This window comes from Passer domesticus, chromosome 3 (assembly GCF_036417665.1).
Source record: "Passer domesticus isolate bPasDom1 chromosome 3, bPasDom1.hap1, whole genome shotgun sequence".
NCBI classification, from domain to species: Eukaryota; Metazoa; Chordata; class Aves; order Passeriformes; family Passeridae; genus Passer; species Passer domesticus.
In genome coordinates this window covers 57,764,202-57,784,506 of record NC_087476.1, presented here as the reverse complement: position 1 = coordinate 57,784,506, position 20,305 = coordinate 57,764,202, and the positions used below count along the sequence as shown (strand labels likewise).

General features: G+C 43.6%; 1 protein-coding gene across 1 annotated transcript in view; it reads right to left on the bottom strand.

Moving 5' to 3' along the window:
• PPP1R14C (protein phosphatase 1 regulatory inhibitor subunit 14C) overlaps nucleotides 1-19,350 on the bottom strand; it is a 51,246-nt gene extending 31,896 nt beyond the window's left edge. Inside the window, exon 1 of the mRNA XM_064413305.1 lies at nucleotides 18,704-19,350. Coding sequence (XP_064269375.1) covers nucleotides 18,704-18,988 — 285 coding nt within the window. The 5' untranslated portion in view covers nucleotides 18,989-19,350. The remainder of the gene's footprint in view (nucleotides 1-18,703) is intronic.
• Between the last annotated feature and the right edge of the window lie 955 nt (nucleotides 19,351-20,305).

Sequence of the window (20,305 nt, the reverse complement as noted above, 5' to 3'; positions counted from 1 at the left end):
CATCTAACCATGAGAAATTCCTCCAGTGCAGCAAACCCTTTCCACCCTGCATGCCCCTGTTTTCTGAACTTCACTATCAAAGCAACAGCTTAAGAAATGTCTGACTCCTCTGGTAGAGGGCTTAGAAAGCTTGGGCCATTTATGAGATCCCTATCTGGAGGTTCAAAGACAACATACAGGATTGGAGGAGTGAGACCTGTTTTCTGAAGATAAAGGAAAAAAAAAATGTTGAGATGTTCCTAAAGAAGCTACATTTGGACACTGTTTGAGGACCCCACTTTCTCATTACTGCCCAAAGCTGCCAAATATCTACTTTTAATCCTTCTCAGAGTCTTCCAAACCCAGATGGTTTGGAAGACAGAAGATGGAGCAACCCCCTCAAATGCATCTTCACAGCTTGTAGAAGATATGTGTAAAAGACACTGTACCCATGTTCCTCCCACAGACAGGTACCGTAGATAAAGCACAAATGGTTCCGTTCTGCACACATGCTGCCAAGCACAGAAGTCAGGACATTAATAAATCCTACATTCATAATAAACAGTGCTGCCTTCCATAACAAGAGTTCACAGGATAAAATCCACTGAATATGGAGTGGGTGTAGCAGTCCTTGCCTTGTCATTTCAGCACAGCAAAATACAGGCAACCAGGTAGGATTGTGTGACCAGAAAAGAGGCAAACACAAGCTTTCTAGCTGGCCTGTAGAATGCAGAATTAAAAGAAGGTAGCAGAATCCATCATCAATCACTGAATCAAACATACCCAATATCTCTTTGTTTAAAATCCCCATTACCTTCAGCTGCAAGAAGGAGATAGCTGTGCCAAGAGTACTTCTATATTTAAAAATGCTGAAGATGCTTCATATAATGCCTTTGGCATATACCACTGAATAAGACAAGCCAAGGCATAAGATACTTTGTAAAACAAAAATATTCAAAACCAAAGTACACAAATTTACACCACCATTTTCCAAAGGGATTAAACAATTATGTAGTTAATTAGAAAAATTAGGACATCACTTTCACCTTGTTTCTACACAGACCAGAACTCATTTCCTACTGTGGTTTCTGCTGTAGATCTGGGTAACTACTTATGAAAATACACTAAGGAATGCAGGTTAATTTTTAAGTTCCCTCATGCTGTTGTTTTTAACAAACAGAAAGTACACAGAAAAAACAACTACTTTTTATAACTGAAAATACATGTATGGACTCAAATAGGGAATCATCATATGAAGCCCTGAAACATTTCAGACAGAGCCAAAGGAGAAATAATAGCTGGTAGAGTTTCCAATCTACAAGATTCCAAATGTACAGAGAAACAAGCTGCAGTTAAAAATTACCAGTCTCTCAGTAAGAGCAGCTTGGTGGCTTATGTTATCTACACATTCAATCTGGCTTAGGTGAGAAGAGCACTGGGCCAAAGTTTTACATCAAAGCATCTTCACATTGCCCCAGCAGCCAAGGCAACAGTACCTGTCTCATTTAACTTTTTTTATTCACAGGAAACTATTCTGGCCTTCTTGTAACACTTGGTTTTATTGCTAGTCAGCTTTGGCCTTTACTCATGCACTGCTCCAAACCAGCTCCCACTCACACAAGTAGTCAGTCCACCTTGCATTCAGTGCTCCACTCCCAGCCACCCTGGCCTATTTGGAGCTACAGGCAAAACCCTCACTGCTGCTTTCTTGTGGGCTAACTCTCTTCCACCTTTTGATGATTATACCCCTTTGATTTCAGCCCTAAAGCAAATACAGTTATTTGATGTTTTCCCACAATATCTTCTTCCCTTCCCCTTCAAAACATGCCTCAAGAACAGACAAGTTCCCACAATTCCCTGGGAAATAAAAAGCAGCTCAGTTTAATGCAGAAAAAAACCCCATGGGAATAAGACACCAGCAGTCCTAGCAACAGGCACCTGGGACTGAAGTGGCCAAGTACACAGTGATCCATGCTGCTCACGAGGGCACTGGATCCAGGAGCCCAGGTCAGTGCACCTGCTCTGCCTCTGACTGGTTTACAGGCAAGGCTGTCTTGCACACAAAAGAAACATGCCAGCTGAACACCAAAATCATTTGTACACTACAAGCTTGCTATTCTGCAGAAGTTTGTAATTCACAAGGAACTTTGTTTCTGAAGAGAGTGAGGACCTCCACTCTAAGGAAACAGGAATTACAAAAGTAAATGGAGGCGAGCCTACAATTAAACACAGCTTAAACAGATGAATCATTCCAACAACCTTCCAGCAGTATCTTACCATCAAGTATGTGTGTCTTAAAGTGATTGTTTCCACTCTGACATGAAGGAAATACTTAGCTAGCCCTTGGTGCTGAAGCTTTGTTCATTAACCTTTGAGCACTTCAGACTGTGCTTCAGAATTAAAGAAATGTAAATATTTATCTGGGAAACAGGAAGAATAAAATTCTCTAAGAGCCAAATGAAAACTAATGTCAGTTTTAAAGATCTGTCTTCCAGTTGCTTGACTGTCCTCAATCACACAGCCTCAATGTTACATGAACATGCTTCTTCCTTTTTAATTGTATATAATTTTTTTCTTGTGTTTAATCTTGGCAGTTAAATGGATCATTAGGATTGGAAATGTACATCTCTTTGGATACGAATAGCGTGAAGCAGGCTAAGTTTTTGTTTTCAAAGCTGCTATTAGCCTGCTGATAGTTTTCTTTAAGGCACCATTAACACAGCAGCAGTCAAGACCAGCTTACAGTGCTGCAAAGAAACTATTATCCAGCAAATTTAATCCTTTTTTTCTTACCTACAGGAATCTTTGCAGAAATCTTCGCAGGTCAGGTAGTACTCCAAATGTTATGAAGATACAAACACAAAAGTAATCAGCTCCCATACTTCCTTTAATCCTGTGTTACCTACCAGTGCACCTGCACAACAGTGATGGGAGGAGAGTGCATGGCCAGCTTCAGTGGATCAGATACAGCACTCATGCCCATGCCCTTACCTTCCTTCCTCCTTCTAACACCTCCAGCCAGCCCCCAGTTCCCAACAGGAATGCAGGGCCTCCAAGCAGCATTGATGGACTCTGGGCTTAGCCCGCCCTTCTTCTCCCTTCCTGTCTCCTGCTCTGCCTTTTACAGCTATTTCAGCCTCAGCAACAAAGACTCTGTAGCAAGCAAAATCTTTCAGCATATCAAACTGTTGTGATGTGACAAAATTAAAATAAGAAACGCGGTTTCAGAAGTTGACATTTAAATGGGTTTCATGGCTGAACAAAGGCACTTCAAAAAACAAGTCTTTACATAAAAACTAAATTAATGGTGCAACACACACCTTCCCACCAGGGTCCATATGGCCATTTTGGTTATGGTAACAAAGCTGGGTGTGCACTGACCTCTTCAAACACTCAGTCATGACAGACACACATGTTAACATAATCCACAGCTCTGTGTTACAGTCTGCAATCCAGGCCTGGAGTGTCCTTCAAGGACAAATTTCCTCTATTTGCCCCCAACAGCCTTAAGAAACACCAGGCTCAAAGGCTCCTACAAAAATGTATCCTAAAACAAGCTCTGCCCTCAGGCAAGCCAGACCAGGAAGCCAAACTGAGAGCCTGGGCTGCAGGGCTGTCCCCATGGCCCCCCATGTCAGTTCCCGGGGCCATGAGCCCCTGCCCCAGCCACATCCCAGCTGCCACAGCCCTGCACAGCCACCGGCCCTGCTGAGCCAGACCCACATCCCAGCCTGCCCCTGGCTCAGCCACAGGGAGATGCCCATGGCTGGGGCTGCCCCAGTGCCCTTGGCTGCCTGCTCCTGGCTGGGGGTGGGACAGGCCCTGGCTGCCATTCCCTGCCCCAGGCAATGCCCATGGAACAGGTGTGGCAGCTGGATGACCTGCAGCAAGGCCCAGGGCTGCACGCTGCAGTGAGCCCCATGCAGCACTGCCAGACCACTGCATAAACCAACACTGAAGAGCAGATCTTCCACCAAACACCATTTTTGCAGTCATTTTTGGCAGAGGCATCCCCGCTGAGCTCATGCAAGGAACACCTCCTGCCCAGCAGCAGGGCACCACTGCTGTTGACCATTGGCCAGTCACAGGTAGTGTCCCTCAGGGCTCAGTACTGCGATCAGCCCTATTCAATATCTTTATTGATGATCTGGATGAGGGGATTGAGTGCACCTTTCGTCAGTTTGCAGATGACATTAAGCTGGGAAGGAACGTTGATCTGCTGGAGGGTCTGCAGAGGGATCTGGGCAGGCAGCATTGTTGAGCTTAGGCTCAACAAAGCCAAGTACTGGGTTCTACACTTGGGTCACAACAGACTCATGCAGTACTACAAGCTTGCGGAGGCACTACAAGCTTGTGGAAGAGTGGCTGGAAAGCTGCTGATTAAAAGAGGACCTGGGGTGCTGGTCAACAGCAGCTGAACCCAAGCCAGCATGTGCTCACATGGCCAAGAAGGCCAATGGCATCCTGGCCTGTGGCAGAAACAGAGTGGCCAGCAGGATAAGGGAAGTGATCAACACCCTGTAGCGAGCTCTTCATGTCACACTTCAAATCCTACATTCAGTTTTGGGCCCCTCACTACAAGACAGAGAGGTGCTGCAGCATGTCCAGAGAAGGTCAATAGAACTGGTGAAAGGTCTGGAGCACAAGTCTTACAAGGAGCAGCTGAGGGACCTGGGGTTGCTTAGCCTGGAGAAAATGAGGCTCAGTGAGACCCTATTGCTCCCTACAAGTATATGAAAGGAAGTGTTGGTTCTTTTTCCAAGTAACAACTGACTGGGCAAGAGCAAACAGCCTCAAGTTGTGCCAGGGAAGGTTTACATTGGATATTAGGAAAAAATTCTTCATGGAAAGGGTTGTCTTTCATTGAAACAGGCTGCCCAAGGAATTGGTTGAGTATTTAGAGGACATGTAGATGGGGCACATAGGGACATAGTTTAGTGGCAGACTTAGCAGTGCTAGGTTAATGTTAGGACTTAATGATCTTAATGGTCTTAAAGGTCTTTTCCAGCCTAACCAATTCTATGATTCCACAACCATCCTCCTTTCCCAAGGGTGTTCAGGTTTTTCTTCCCTCAGTGCCAGACAACCTCACTAGCAATACCACTGCTCTGCAGCTGCATTTTTTTCAGAAGTCAGCTCCAGCATCACTGCTGCTCTACACTAAGCATTACAAGATTTGAGAGGGGAGAATTTGTGTAGTAGAAGAGAGGAGACAAGAAGTCACACTCCTTTTCTTCCAGCTTCCACTCCATGTCTCATTTCCTGCAATATCTCCAACACAATGTCAGAGTAATGTCAAACGAGAATATCTTTGCATATATTAGTTCCTCTCCAGTAACACACAACCTCCACTTGCTATTATTCTTCCCCTTCTCAGACTACAGCAAGCAAAGATTCCTCACCTAGAGCAGCAGAGCTGAAAGCCAACTGCTCTGTACACAGCTACCCTGCAAGTCAGTCTTTGCTAACGCACAGATGGCTTCCCTTCCTTTGCCTTCTCTATATATGTCAACGTATTTTGTCTTCCAAGGCAAGAAACTCCCAGGCTAGGCTTTCATGCAACTTTCTTAATGTTGATTTGCTAACTGACCATTTGAAAATCAAAGCCAAATCAAAACTCACATAAACATGGATGACTCCTAAAAGTAACAAACATATGACATGAAAAACAAGCCAGTGTGGGAGGACAGAGTCAGACATACCCTAACTTCACTGCTTTTATGCTTAACACTGCAGCTGTGAAAATTAAAAGGGAAGAAATATGCTTTTTCAAGGCATAGCCAGCCAGTCTGTTACAATGCTTCCAAAATACATCCCTAATTCTCCTGTTCAGTGCTGTGGAAATAATTGCATATATTTTTCAGGTTTCGCCTTTTTGTAAAAAAAAAAAAAAAAATTTTAAAGTCAAAAGAATGAGAAAATAGTGGTATTCTGTAATAAAAGCAGATGCCATAATGTGACAGGATGAATAGGTCACTTCAACAATAATGGTGGAAGGCTGCAATTTTCTAACACTAACCATCTGTATCAGAAGTGGAGTACTAAAATTAAGTAAGTGTTTAGCTGAGTTTCATGAGTGGAAAATCTCCCCTATTAAAAATTTGCCTCATAACATGCCTTTAAGAGGTACAGAGTGCAGAACATCAATTCAAACCTATTATTCCATTTTTGCTGCAGCCAGCACCTCAGACCTTTAGACCTGGTTCCTGATCCATAAGAAAGTCCTTATGGCCATGAACAACTTATCTTATTGAACACCTATCATCCCAGAACTGTCTGAGAAAGAGCCATCGACAAAGAACATTTCATCTATTGGCAATAGACTTGGAGTGATAGGGTGACTGTACAAGACACGTGCCCAGATCTGATGTACAAGTTACAAAAAACACTGGACAAATGCTTTAGAAGCATTTCAGTACTTCATATGTCTTCAGAATTAAATGTACAGACATTCTTACTAGCTGTAGAAAATACCAGCAGTTGTTGATAGCAACCATATTACTTCTCCCTCTAATCCACCCCCAATGGACTCACCAATACTGGCACTGCTTTAAACCTTATTCAAACAAGTTTTCCTAAAATACAAAATTCCAGCTCCTATTTGTCCAAAGAGCAACATCTAGAGGAAGAGAAGCAAACTTGTAGAAAACTACTGTCAATCTCATTTGACCCTAGAACCTCTGACTTCTGAAGTTCTCTCTTGCACTACTGTGAATACTTCTGTGAGTCTTTACTAGAGAAAAACAGAGGGGACAATGATCAGGGACTTGAGGGCACAGGAAGAAAGCAAGCAAGAAGAAAAATTACTTATATTTATCAAATTTGCACAAGCAAGCCAGCAGAATTTGGCCAAAGAGACATATACCCACACACCTGGATCTGAAGTACATGCTAGTGGAAGAAATAACCTGGAAAAAATGGAAATGAGGTAGGCAGCCTATTATACACGTTATACATGCTTACTGCTATCTCTGCCTTAGTTCTACCTCCCCAGGAACAACTTTCCACTTTCTTCTCCGATCTCTTCCCACCTGGCCCTGATAACCCAGCACTCCCCATTCAGAGGCAGTGGATATCCTACTGCCTATTGCAGAGACACAGCAGCAAGCTCTACAGGGGAGAGGTGTATTTGCTCTCGACTAGTAAAAGGCATGGTGTTTATGACAGCTAGGACAGCTATGGCTTGCTAGGACAAGGGTTTTTTAAAAAGTTACCAACAACTCCAACTTCTCAAGCACTTACATTTCAGAGCAGTTCTCAAGGCAGGAGATGTGTCCTTGTGGTATGCATCCGAAGAGGATAAATTACCCTAGAGCCATGGACAGTGAACACGGGGTTATAGCCAGCAGGTGGGGGTGTGGGCAAGACACAAGGCAGAGCAGTTCTCTGGCATTTATGCCGTTGCTACTAAACAATGAAAAACAAGCATCACACGAAATACAAGGGCAAATGCCACAAGATTCTGAATTTCTGAGAACCCTCCACCTCATTGTGCCCATAACTTCAATAATTAAAGTCAATCCCTTGCTACAATTGCTGCAGCTCTATCACCTTTAGCACAAGAGAGAAAAGAATTTACTGGCGAGATGATGTGATTACAGGGAAAAGATTTTATGATACCAAAATACCTTCTTCCAAGAAGGAACTTCCAGTCATAGTAGATCATACCAGGTATTCCATTTGTCTAATTCTGATTGTTAATTTTTTTTTTAAAAATTAAATCTCTGCTCATTATTCAAAGAACCTTGCACTCTGCAGCTTCAGTGTCACTAGTAAACATAGAGAAGAAACTGATACCCAGTCACAGACTTAATTTAATCTTCTTCAGTACTAACGCCGCTATTTTGCTGTTTTCATAACTGAACTGTCAAAACAACTTCAACTTATCCAAATATATCCAGAACACACTGGTTAAGGAATTGTTGTCTAATTTGTGCATCTCTACAGAAGTCTGAAGGAATCGCCAGAGTGTGAAATTGCTAAATGAAGAAGAGGCATTGATCACAGACTAACTATACTGAGCATTGGAAGAGAAGCATTCAACACCTCCTAACCATACCCATAACACAGATTTAATCTCAACAAGACATTTGTTGAAAATCAAGTGCTGTCTCCAGAACAAATGCTTTGTGTTATAAATACAAAAATAGGACATGCTAAGTCTATGCCTGGATGTCACTTATGTTAAACAAAACACTCCAAAGTAGATAGGAAGGACACATCATGGTTTTTTGTCATCATCCACTTTCACATCAGGCAGAAATAGTTTGGCAAATAGTTTAGCAAATACATGTGGTACACCAAATCACCATTACCTAGCCACTCCTGAAAGGCACAGAGCTTAAGCCACCAGGCTTAAATGTTGCTACCTTGATGACTATGCAAGGGGAATGACTTCCTACATAGTAGTCACAGGACATACCTCCCTTCTGCGATTCACAAGAACAGGTCACTCTCCATCTCCAAGCAACAACAGGCACAGCTGACTGCTTCCCTGCAACTTGTACATAATTTTGCCTACAGCAAGAATGAAATAATGACTAGGGCCATGCTGCACTAGGTCAAATTTGACAGATTGATTGCTTTTTTTCTAAGAGAGAAGATGAAAAAAAACTAAGGAATATATACTCCATGCAAAAATTTTGATCAAACAGGACCAACACCAGGTCCCATGCAGTCCGGGAATTTAGGCTAAACAGCAGTGCAATTAAGTAGGTTTGCCTCTTGGGGCACTTCAAGGATTAATTACTCCATCAGATTGTTTGAAAGAACACAAGGAAAGAGCACGTGATATAATGAGGCCTGTAAATGGCTATCCTCATCTCAGTTTCAGCAGCCCTGTAAAAACAATCTGTTAGTCCCCAGTATTGATTTTCTTTACACTGGGAAGCTGCGTGTAAATTGACTACTGCAATAAAAGTCATACAGCACGGGTACATCAAGCATCTGACACACTCAAAGTCTTCTCACCACATTTTTGTCTTACCAGCCAATTAAAGTGCTACTGATTGGAACAGATGACAGTTTTCAATCATTATAATTTCTTCAGCCAGACGTATTAGGCTCTTTAAGATTTAACACGAGAGACAAGAAGTCTGTTTTCTTGGGGGGGGGGGATGTTTTATTCAGTGGTATCAAAACAAGTGCACTCACATCCTGCAGAATCTAGAAGCAATGTAATCTTTTTGAAGAAATATAGTATGTAAGAGATACACAGTTTCTCATGGTTTGTAACAAGTCATTCCTCCAAGTGGTGCCTGGGCATATCAGTGTGTTCTACACTGTGATGACTCTCCCTCCCCCCAGATACTCATTTGGAGCAGCAGGCAGGCCAGGGACTGGCAGTCAATGCTTTTTGGCTCTGGTCCACTGGTGTCAAGAAATATCAGCAGGAGTTCTAACATGCTTTAAAGCAGACACTCCTCTTCCCTGGGGGCCAGAGACGCCACTTGGCTACACAGGCAAGTCCCTGAACTGCAAAACATGGAAAAGTGCCTGAGGGATCTTTAAAATGAATTCACAAACAACTCCAGATCCAGGAGGTGGCATAACCTGCTGTGACTATCCCACCAAGGATGACAAAAAGAGAAGGGAGCTAAAGGCTGTATAGGACCCCTATTTGATTCCAATGCTTCTTCTCACTATCAGATTCCCAGGAAAGTATTCTGGCACATGGTCCTGCCTCCTTCCACTTGCTACGTTAAATGTACTGCAAATTACTAACCAAGAGTAAGAGCTAACAAATCTAATATTAAATGTAGCAATTACATATTTTAAGGTGAAATCTGATAAGAACCTAAAAAAAATGAAGATGAAAAAGTGTTCAGAGACCTACTGGGAAAAAAAAAAGGGCAGAGATGTTCTATAGGTGTTGATTTTTACAGAACTAGTCCTGGAAGCCTCTGTTGCCCCTAACCCGAGACAAGAGTGTCCGGATTATACAGTGAAAGATTGATACTTTGCTTTGTCATATAAATAAATTCTCTGGTTATGACAATTACTTCACGACACTAAGCCAAATCTTCTGCCTGAGAGTTTGGGTTTAATAAACAAAAAGTAGTTGGCTAGCTATAAGCAAGCTGATTAAATCTTTAGCTAAGCAGACTAGGCAGTACTGCAGCAACAGCTGAAGTAAGAGCTGGAATATTTCTGGTTGCCAGTGAGCTAGTTACCACCAGCACTCCTTCCCCTCACCAGTTTCTGCACTCAGAAAGGATTCAGTTTTCAATATCAACATAATTCAAATTCTAGGGATCTTTGTTAATGTTTTAAGAAAGAAGACTATGCAGTTTTACCTCAACACACCTAAAACAGGAGTACAAAATCTGACTATAAACCTAAAATGGCATGATTGCTACCAGCATAACAAAAACAAAAAGGCAACAGTTTATTCCAGAACATCTGGAATTCTTTTCTGACAAAAAAAAAATACACTATGTGCTTCAGGTACTGTCTTTTAAAATTTAAAGCAACCAACTGTAAAGGCTCAGGGCATTCTTTGTGTTTGAAGTGTGTCAAAAATGTTATATACCAGTCGCCTAAAGTAGAACTAATCACTTGTATCATGCTACTTCAGAAAAAGTTATCACTCAAGTGCTAAAAGAAGTTAGGTTCTTAAGCCACTAACATATTTTCTAAGGAGTGCTAAATGAATTCCATGAAATATTAGTTAGCATACTTCTCCCAGATTCTGCATACATACTTAAAAAACAGATTTTGTTATTAGGTAGTAAGTGACCGACAGAAGAATCACTGTCTTAAGGCTTCTGCCCTTAGCTGTGGTCATCATGTGAGTCTGATGATGCCCAGAGTAAGAAGTGGCAGTAAAGCACAATTACAATCTGTTTAAACTTCACCCCAGAGTGAAAGTCCAAGCAAGCGCACTCCAAGCAAATATTGGTCTTTTGTTTACGTCTTCCTATATTTTCTGGAAGGGATGGGAAATATTCTAGTGCCCAAAGGGTTTAAAAGTAATATTTAAATACATAAAATAATGTGGAAAGAAACATCACATAACCAAGTTACTCTGTTAAAAAATTATATCAAATGCAAAGAGCTTATCTGCAAATAAGAAGGCAGACCACATGACCTAGGAGATCCTTCCCAGTTCTGTGTTCTGGAAAGTAATCCTATTAAGACAGTCTGGTAAGAGGATTTTCATTAGGCATTGATTGTGCCATCATTTGCACTTTATGAAGTCAAACAGAGAGGACTGAAGTGTGTGTGATGCTCTTGTTGGCAGCATATTTGGAATGGTGAACTCTTCTGAGTCACCACTAGAAGTGTCACTTTTAGACTAGCACCACTAGCCATTGACCATTATATCTTAATTAATGCTATCTTCTACACTACCTTTGCTTTACAGGCTGAACAGTATTGCATTGAATTAATGATCTACAAGTATTCCAATAATTAAAGACCTATAGTAACATGTTATGATTTTTCTCTATATTTAGATCCACTAGATCTATGCTACTGATAAATAATCACATGGATTGAAAATATACAAGATGCCTTCTGGGGCTGCAATCTGTGTGTTCCCTGAAAATAATTTAAGATGCCATGCTGAACTGGTTCCTAGAATAGATATCATGCTTCCAGGGTGGGAGGGAGTGGTGGGGAGGGGAGGTAACAGTTCTGCAAATGAAATGTGATCCTCAGAATTAAATACTTATCACTTCAAAGAAGATTTGATTTGTTTCAGTGTGTACCTCTGCCCAAACAATTCCTGGTTCCAAGAAGATCTTTAACAGGCTAAATTTATTCTATCCTTTGAAATAAAGTTGTACTGCTGCTGTAGGGACTGCATACAATTAAGATTTTATACCCCTTCTCCAGCATTAATAAGTTCTAGAAATCTTGACTTCCATAATTCCATGTGCCACGTGGCAGAACAGCAAAAGAAGCTGCTAATGTTTTACAACAGGCAGCCAAAAGTTGCGGTGACAAAGATGGATGGCCACATCTAACCTACTCAATTTGTGCTGTCAAACAGAAGTTTCTGGAGTTAGATGTGAGGCAGGGAAAAATGAGATCTTGGCTTGTGAATACTGTAGGCAAGACACAAGACTGGAAGAATGTATTGATATAGTTGCTGCTGCTTTATCACCTGTAGTGACAAGAGACAAGGGAACCATAATTCAGACTGAATCAGGTTAGAGATGGGATAGCTTTTTTCCCCCCACTGGTATCTCCTGCACTGTCAGAATATTATGTAAAGTATATACATACTATGTACAGCAATATGCTCTTCAAAAACCATATAGGTTTTTTTTAGTTTGAAGGGTTTGAAGTCCCATTACAGTGTTTTTTAAGTGGCCAATAACCTGTTCTAAAGGGAGAACTATGGGAATGCAACCAGGAGCTCAGCCAGACTTTGCAAGGTATGAATCCAAAGAGAATGAGTTTAGGGTGGTCATGAGAGTAACTATCACACTACTTGTTCTAGCTGAAGTAAGAATTAATTTCACATCTTTTTATTTACATTCAAGACCTATTTAGAAATATTCCCTATGCCTTATAAGAGGAGTCAAACATTCCATGAAATAGGTATTTTCCTCATTTAAACAGGGTTATTTTTGTTTCAGGCATTTGCTTTGACAGCACAGGTTAGATCAGCCAATGTGAAGAAAGGAGAATAAGGAGAGACTGTCACAACACAGGGTTACAAGGAACCAACAGTGCTCAAGTCAGCCCAGCACCTTCAACAAAGCACAATATAACCTGCTCTCAGCTGTCTGGGGATGGATCATCCATGTCATAGTTTAATTGTGCTACAAGTACAGACACATCCAAGCTACACTCAAGTCCAAAAGCAATATAATGAATTTTTGCTATAAACCTGAATGATTAAAAGGGGTAGATTAATGACCACTTCCCCCTCTTCCCCTTCCCACAGTCACTGCATGATTTGTAGCAGACTACCTTTTTTTTTTATTCACAGTTTTTCCATTGTATGCACATTCTCCCATCCACCCCCTCTTCTCCTTTGTTACCCTGGATAATCAAGTACCAGCTCTATGTAAAACAATTTGCCTAATGGCACAAGAGTCTTGGTAGCCACAAAGATTGGAAGCTACTGTTAATAAGAAGTACAATTATAAAATCTGAAGTGATGTAAGCAATCAATTATTTATTCACCTTGTTATAAAACAACCACACCTACTGCTTCAGTAAAGCAACCAGTTGAATCTTGAACAGAGAGGAAAAGGACAAAAAATTGCTATGGAATAGCTGCTGAACAATAATCTGTGATGTGAAGCTTTAAATTGGAAGTCAAGAATATTGCTGCTGATTCAGATAAAACAATGAACCATGACCAGCGCAGAAATGACATCTAGACTAAACAAAGATCAAATAGTAGAAAAAAATAATTTTCTTGCAATCATAGAAAGGTTTGGGTTGGAAGGGATCTTAATGCTCATCTAGTTCCAATCCCCCTACCATCAGCAGGGACATCTTCCACCAGGCCATCCACATCCAACTTCAACACTTCAAGGGATGCAAAGTTCACAACTTCTCTAGGCAATGTGTTCTAGTGCCTCACCACCATCACAGTGAAGAATTTCTTCCTAATACCTCATCTAAGCCTGTCCTCTGTCAGTTCAAGGCCATTCTAACTTGTCCTTGTTTAGAAACAACAGGCTCTGGCTTTATCACAATCAGGTGCTTGTTACCCTCACCGATCCTTATGCCCTCTCCTCCGAAAAGAACTGCATGCATTTTACAAGGTTTGTTTTAAGACATTTCTTAGGCTTCCCATTTTCTGCTCTTGGGATTCAAATGCCTTTCTGTGGCATTCTGTGGCTGCTACATGATAGAATAAGCCTTTGCTACACCTGTCTTGCCTGCATCCTTTACAGGTCTCTGATCATAGCAACTCTTCAGCTGACACAAGTATGTTGCACAGTATCCCTTGCCCTCAAGAGAGGACACCAAAATTTCTGCTGTACAACATGGAGATCTGTAAGAGCTGTCCAAAATAAATAATCCAAATAAATTTCTAAGCACCTTGGTGGACCTACAAGTTCTTTACTCAAATGCATCTAAACTGCAACACTCAATCTCCCAAAGAAAGAAATCCTTTATCATGCCTCCTACTAACTTGCATCTTTTTAAAGGAGTGACACTCTCTCCAGTTCTCAGATCCTTCTCAGCCTCTTTCCACTTCTAATCCATGGAGAAAGGAATCCACACGCAATTACCATTTCTGAGATCTTGGTCCAAGTTAGAAGTCTATTCAAAGAGTGAGACTGTAGGCAAAAGTTGGTTTCTGTAGCGTTTTATTCAGTGGATTTTCTTACCAAACGCCTTTCTGAGAAATTAATAATGAATTTCAAACATTACCTCACCAGAGCCTGAGGCATAAGTAGTACCTGATCGTACCATCAGGTTCACATCACCACATGGCAGCCTTAGCAGCATGCTGACCAGGCTGTTTTGGAAAAGACAGAGTGTGTGGAGGGAAATGTTAGCATACCCCAGCAGCTTCAGGAAGACAGACAAAGAGGGTGCTCTCCAGCTCTGCAGTCACTGAGCAACCAGGCAAAGGGATCTCTTGATCTATGCAGGACTGAGTTAAATTGATCCTTTCCCTCCCATATTCCACTGCCAACATTAAATCCCCGACCCTTTTCAGTGCTTCATGCCACTCTTGTCATTGCAGTATCTGTACCAGAAGATGGAAGAAAGTCTTACACATAACAATTCTCAGTCTGACTTGGATTTGTACTCTTAAAGGAAATGCCTGAAGGGCCTTTATGGGCAGCTCTTCCAACTGTATTTTATTGTACAGTGAGTTTTTAAACACAATGTCAGGGTATTTCCATTCCTGGAATGGAAAAATAATAGGCTTGGACATAACGCTCTGGTACTCACAGACCAACATCATATGCCCTGCCAAGCACTGACTTCCATACATCACTAGACATACTCTAATAAAATAATTGATTACTCAGCTAAGCTCAACAATATCTCAGAATGCAAGTCCTGTATTCAGCTTTTTAGAGTGCAAAGTCTAGGGGCTCATTTGATTTGCACATGTAAATCTCTACATTAAAAAATATTCAGCAACAAATCCATAGCACAAGCAAAACCTTTCTTCATTGTTGTGCAAAAATCTGTGTGCCATTTATAGCAAATGCTATAATTCTGGATAGACAGGACCTCAGAGCACAGAAATTCACCTGCAAAATTAAATGGTTTCTGGGGACAAGTTCAGTGGTCTCTTTTTTTCATATACAAAGTCATACTAGTTTGGCAGGTGCACACAACATAGATCATACATCTGGAAAACTGGTCTGTCACCACTTTCATGCTGAACTCCAAGTTGCAAACCATCAGGGAATGAATAGTGATGATGTAAGAAGTTCTGTGCAGCATTATTTTGCAATTCTTAACCAATAATGCACTTAGCCCAAAACACAAAGCATCTGTGGAGAAACTATTTTTAGTACCAAGATACCTATTAAAGGTCAACACTGAAGCCAGTTCAAGTCCTGCAATTAAGGCATTGCATTTTCAATATACGAACCTGCAACTATAACCTCAGTTTCAGCATTCACAGAAACCAGAACAAACAGGTTATATATGTTTTTTGTTTTTTTTTTTTTTTAATGAAGCAGTCCCAGAAGCAGACAGCCAGACCAATACTCACCTGAAGCACCTGACCTGAGTACGTTAGCTTGGCAGGTTCTGGGGCCACACAAATCTTGCTGAAGTCTCCCTGGTCCTATTAAAGCTTTCTACCTTGATAACCTTTACCATTCAGGTAAAGGGTCTTTTACCCCTGGAGTCTGCATCATGTGGAAGTAACCTTTCCAAAGCTAAACTCTGTGTCATATAACTGAGGTATGCATTAAACATAGTCTCAAATAGCTCCGTCTAAGGCACACTCCCAACACCATTATATTGCTTGGCATCCAATTTTTAAAACTAAAAATGTACCAGTAAAGACAAGACCCACTAGAAAAAGAACACAAACAAACCTGTCTCATTATTTCCCAACCTCATCTCCTAAACTTTGTCGTAATGCCAAGACAGGCTTATAGCTGACTTAACTTGCAAGTACTTGAGAGACTATGAGTACATGTTTAGTTTTAAATAAAGGGAATCTTTCTGCAAGTATCCACTTAGTGATGAATCTCAGCATAATAGCAAACATTATTTAAATGGAAAACAGTGAGCAGGCACTACATTTATGCAGTCTAACAAAGACACATGCAAGTCTTCTTACAAGCTTTCAGCACACCACATTGCAAGCACCCTCTACTTATTTCTGCTCTTCCCAGAAATGAAGTGCACTGCTCCTTAGAAATAGAGCTCTGAATCAGAATAGCAATGAAACACTGACATTAGTTAGCTCTTCCAGGATTAAAAATTCAATGGCTATTTCTGACAACCTGGAAGATTTTAGATCATTACAGAACTTAAATGTCATTGCATTAGGAAGTTATTGTAGATCTTCCATAGAAGTTCAAGTGAGCAATTCCCAACCCCCTCCCAACCTGCCCTCAGACAGGGTTATTAACTGTCTGCATAGGTGATTAAATTTCAGCCTGAGAGCTACATCTCTAAGCCTAGAAGTAATTCAAGCAGATTCAAGCAAAGCATCTCGCATTAAATTGCTATTGTCTTTAATCACTACACTCATCATACATCTTCAACTTTATTCTGATAGCATATTAATAGCTTGACCTTTTCACTACCATCATCTATGCTGACTCTGGATAGAGTTGATGCATAATAGCAAAGAAGAGCAGAAGATGACTTAAATATTTTGCCCTTGGCCTTCATATCTAAAAACATTTTGTTCTGTTACGCTAAACCACTTTTCCCCCTAAAAGTCACCTCAGAAACCAAACCATCTAACAAATTATTTTTATTCAGCTATATATGGTCTCCACCTTAATGGAGACTTTCTAAAGCATACATCCTTCTACTTTAGTTGGAAGCAACAACTATAATAAGGAAAAGAATGAATGATTTTCCTCCAACAAGCCTGTGATTTGAATACTGTGAAGAGAAGCAACAATTCCATTGGGCTTTGGTCCTGCATACCACATCCTCACTTATGAACAGAAGAAGTTCACTCGTATGTGAAAAGCACACAGCCCAAACAGGCCTGGTGCCTTTGAACAGTGAGAGTCAAACCAGAGGACAGATGCAGCAGGCCAGACACTAACTACATTATCAGCTTGCACAGGCACAGAATCATCAGTTCACACAAACAACTGCAAACACTTCTGGCCTCAGAAAACCCTCACAGCCTACAGGCTATGGGGCCAAACAAGTCATGAGACTGGAGAGGCAAGTCACACCAAGACAAAGACTAAGAACTGCTTATTTTTGTTATTTTTAACTGGAGTTTCCATTTGTATCTTTCCTTCCCACAGCTCACGGATGTGAACAGTTGAGGAGGTTTAACTTGACACATACACATTTTTTTGTGTGTCATTCTAACAAATTTGCCAATAAATCACTTTTCAGATTAAAGGAGTTTCTTTAAACATTTGTATTAGGCGTGTGCTAGATATTCCATCCAGGTTATTTATATTTTCACATCCACACCTTAAGGACTGTCAAGCTCTTGTCTTCCTAGCTCCAGCATGCTCAGCAGTGAGATGTTGGCTCCTGGACATGCTAGCTGCAAAATTCACGTCTGGCTTCAACAAAGCTCACTTCAGAAGTCTCTAACAAAACGAATTAGATGACTGATGGGAAAAGTATGTGTGAACATCAGTTTAGTTTGGTAAGAGTAAATACCTGAGGTGGAAGGGAGACACGATCCATTGGGGATTAGAAGGTTTACAACATCGTTATCTTCACAAGGAAGACAACAGTTGCCATTTCCCCGAACAATTTTGAAACATCCTCCTGCTCATCTGTCCTCTACAAAAGAGAATTCCTTCTGGCAACACTCGCTCTTTGCCCAGAGTAACAGAAAAACACATTTGATATGTAAAAATCACGTACATACAAGCCCCCGCTGTTTTCGATTCTCGTCCTAACGATCTCCGAATTGCTCACTAAGATTTCCTGGCCAGCATCTACCCCGCTCCTGCATGTCGGGATAACGCAACACCACGATCCAGAGGGGACCGTACCCGCACCGGAGTCCTTCCTCTGCAAGAGCCGCCCCCGCGCAGCCCCCGCGCAGGTCCCGCTCGCTGCTGCCGCTGTGCCCAGCGCACCGCTCAGCTCTCCGGCCGCCCAGCTCCCGGCGCCGGGCCAGCTCGCGTCTAACGGAGACCGAGCCCGCCCAGCCCGCCGCAGGCGCCCTGGAGCCCCGCTCCGCCCTGCCCTGGAAGGCTGCGGGGACAGCGGCTCCCGGCCACCACAGCCGCGGGCGAACCTCCTGGCATTCCCGGACCTGCCGCAGCCGCCGGGCCCCCCCGGAGGAAAAGGACCCTCCGTGCCCGGCCGTGCGGCAGCCACCGCCCGTCCCCAAAGGGCGGCCCCCTCTTATTCACCTCGGGAGGGCACGGGGCACACCCCGTCTATAGGACATGGGGCACCTTTCACCATTCCCTGAGCCGAGGCACCACTGGGGCGCGGGGCAGCGGCAGGGTGGAGGCGGTGGACCGGGAATGTCATTTGGAGGTGGCGGTGACAGCGCTCCTCTGCCCACCGCCGAAATGCGACTCGGGGCAGGAGGAGGATGCCGGGGACGAGGGGACTGAGGCGACAGCGACCGCGCCGGGGACCCCCGATCCCGGCCCCGCACCTCGCAGCCGTAGAGCTGCCCCAGCTGCTCCACGATCCACTCCTCCAGCACCAGCCGCTTCCGCAGCTCCTTGCGATCGTATTTCACCGTCACTTTCCCCTGCTGGTGGCGCCGCTGCTGGACCTGCACCACGGCCGCCGCTGCCGACACCGAGTCCTCCCGGGAGGAGCTGCCGGAGGAGCCGCCGCTCCCGCCGCCGCCACGGGGGCTCTGGAAGAAAACGCGGTTCCCGCCGCCTCCGCCCGCTGCTGCCGCCGCCTCGCTGCCCCCGGTCGCCACCGACATGCTCCGCTCCGCCGCGGCTCCCGCCGAGCCGAAAGGCGCCCGCCGCCGCTACCGCCGGGCCGCAGCAGCCGCCGCTTACGCGTGTGCTCCGCTCCCCCGCACCTGCCGCTTAAAGCCTCGCATGGCTCGGCGGCGCAGCGGCCCCGCCGCCGGGGGTGGGCCCGGGCCGGCTGGGCGGGGACAGGGGAGGGGCTCAGAGCGGCTCGGCTCGCCTCGGCACGGCAGGGGTCGGGTTGGCGCGGCACCGTCGGAGCTTGGAGCGGAGTGTGGCGCACCCGAGAGTGCCGCGGGGCTGCCCCGGTGCCGGCCAGGCATGGGCGGCCGCTCCTCGGCGGAGGCGGAACGGCTGCGCCCGCGGCAGGGCGCTCCCGGGGAACATACGCTCGCTGGGTGGTTTATGACTTTTTTTTTTTTTTCCCCTACAAGGAAATGCATTATTGCCCCGTCACGCACACTACGTTTATATACATTGCATACCTGCAGCATTAAAACGCTGAATGCGATAGTTTTCTTCTCTTTGTGGTGTGTGTGGGCGTGGGTGCGCATGAATGGTTTCAGGATAGTGAACCCCAAGAGCTGATATTTCAAGCCATCAGCAATCAGTGTAACAATTAGCCATGTGGAGATGGCTTTCTAAAACACCCAGGTTAGCATCAGTGCTTTCAGCCGCTTCTTGTCTCAGGAAATGCTGAGTGAAATCACTGATGGCCCATCCTACACATCAAAATGTGCCTATGACTGCAAGTAAGCAGCCAACATAGCACAGGCGCTGGTGAGGGATGCCGAACCATCCCCATTAGCAAAGAGGTTTGCCTGTGGCAAGGGGCAGAAGTCAACTTCTTGCATGTGCAGAGCTAGGACTGGAAGTGCTTGGTGTCCCAAGTTTGGGTATGGCTGTGGGAACCATCTACTGTCCACACTGCCCTGGGAGTGAATGTCTTAAGTCAGCAGGGAGCAGAGGGGAAGGAGGCATGGATCGCTGGCCACATCTGCCCAGGTGCATCTGCCTCAGTCAGATCCTTGCTGCTGTTTGGCATGGCCATGTGGTAGCAGTGACATTTCAGCCTCTTCTGCTCTCGGCATGTGACACACCACTCAGAAAGAGGCTAGCATGAGGCGTTTGAGCCTCATCAGGCTATTTAGGTAAAACACAGATTGTGACACTAAAGGGATCATAATCTGATAAAATCTTATTACTGGTCTGAAATGCTATGATAGCTTTTAGATTTTCATCTAAAAAAGCACTAGTTTTTCAAAGCAAAGCATATGGAGTTAAGCTCCTTATCGGTGTGTGTGGACCACATGGTTTTCAGAGAT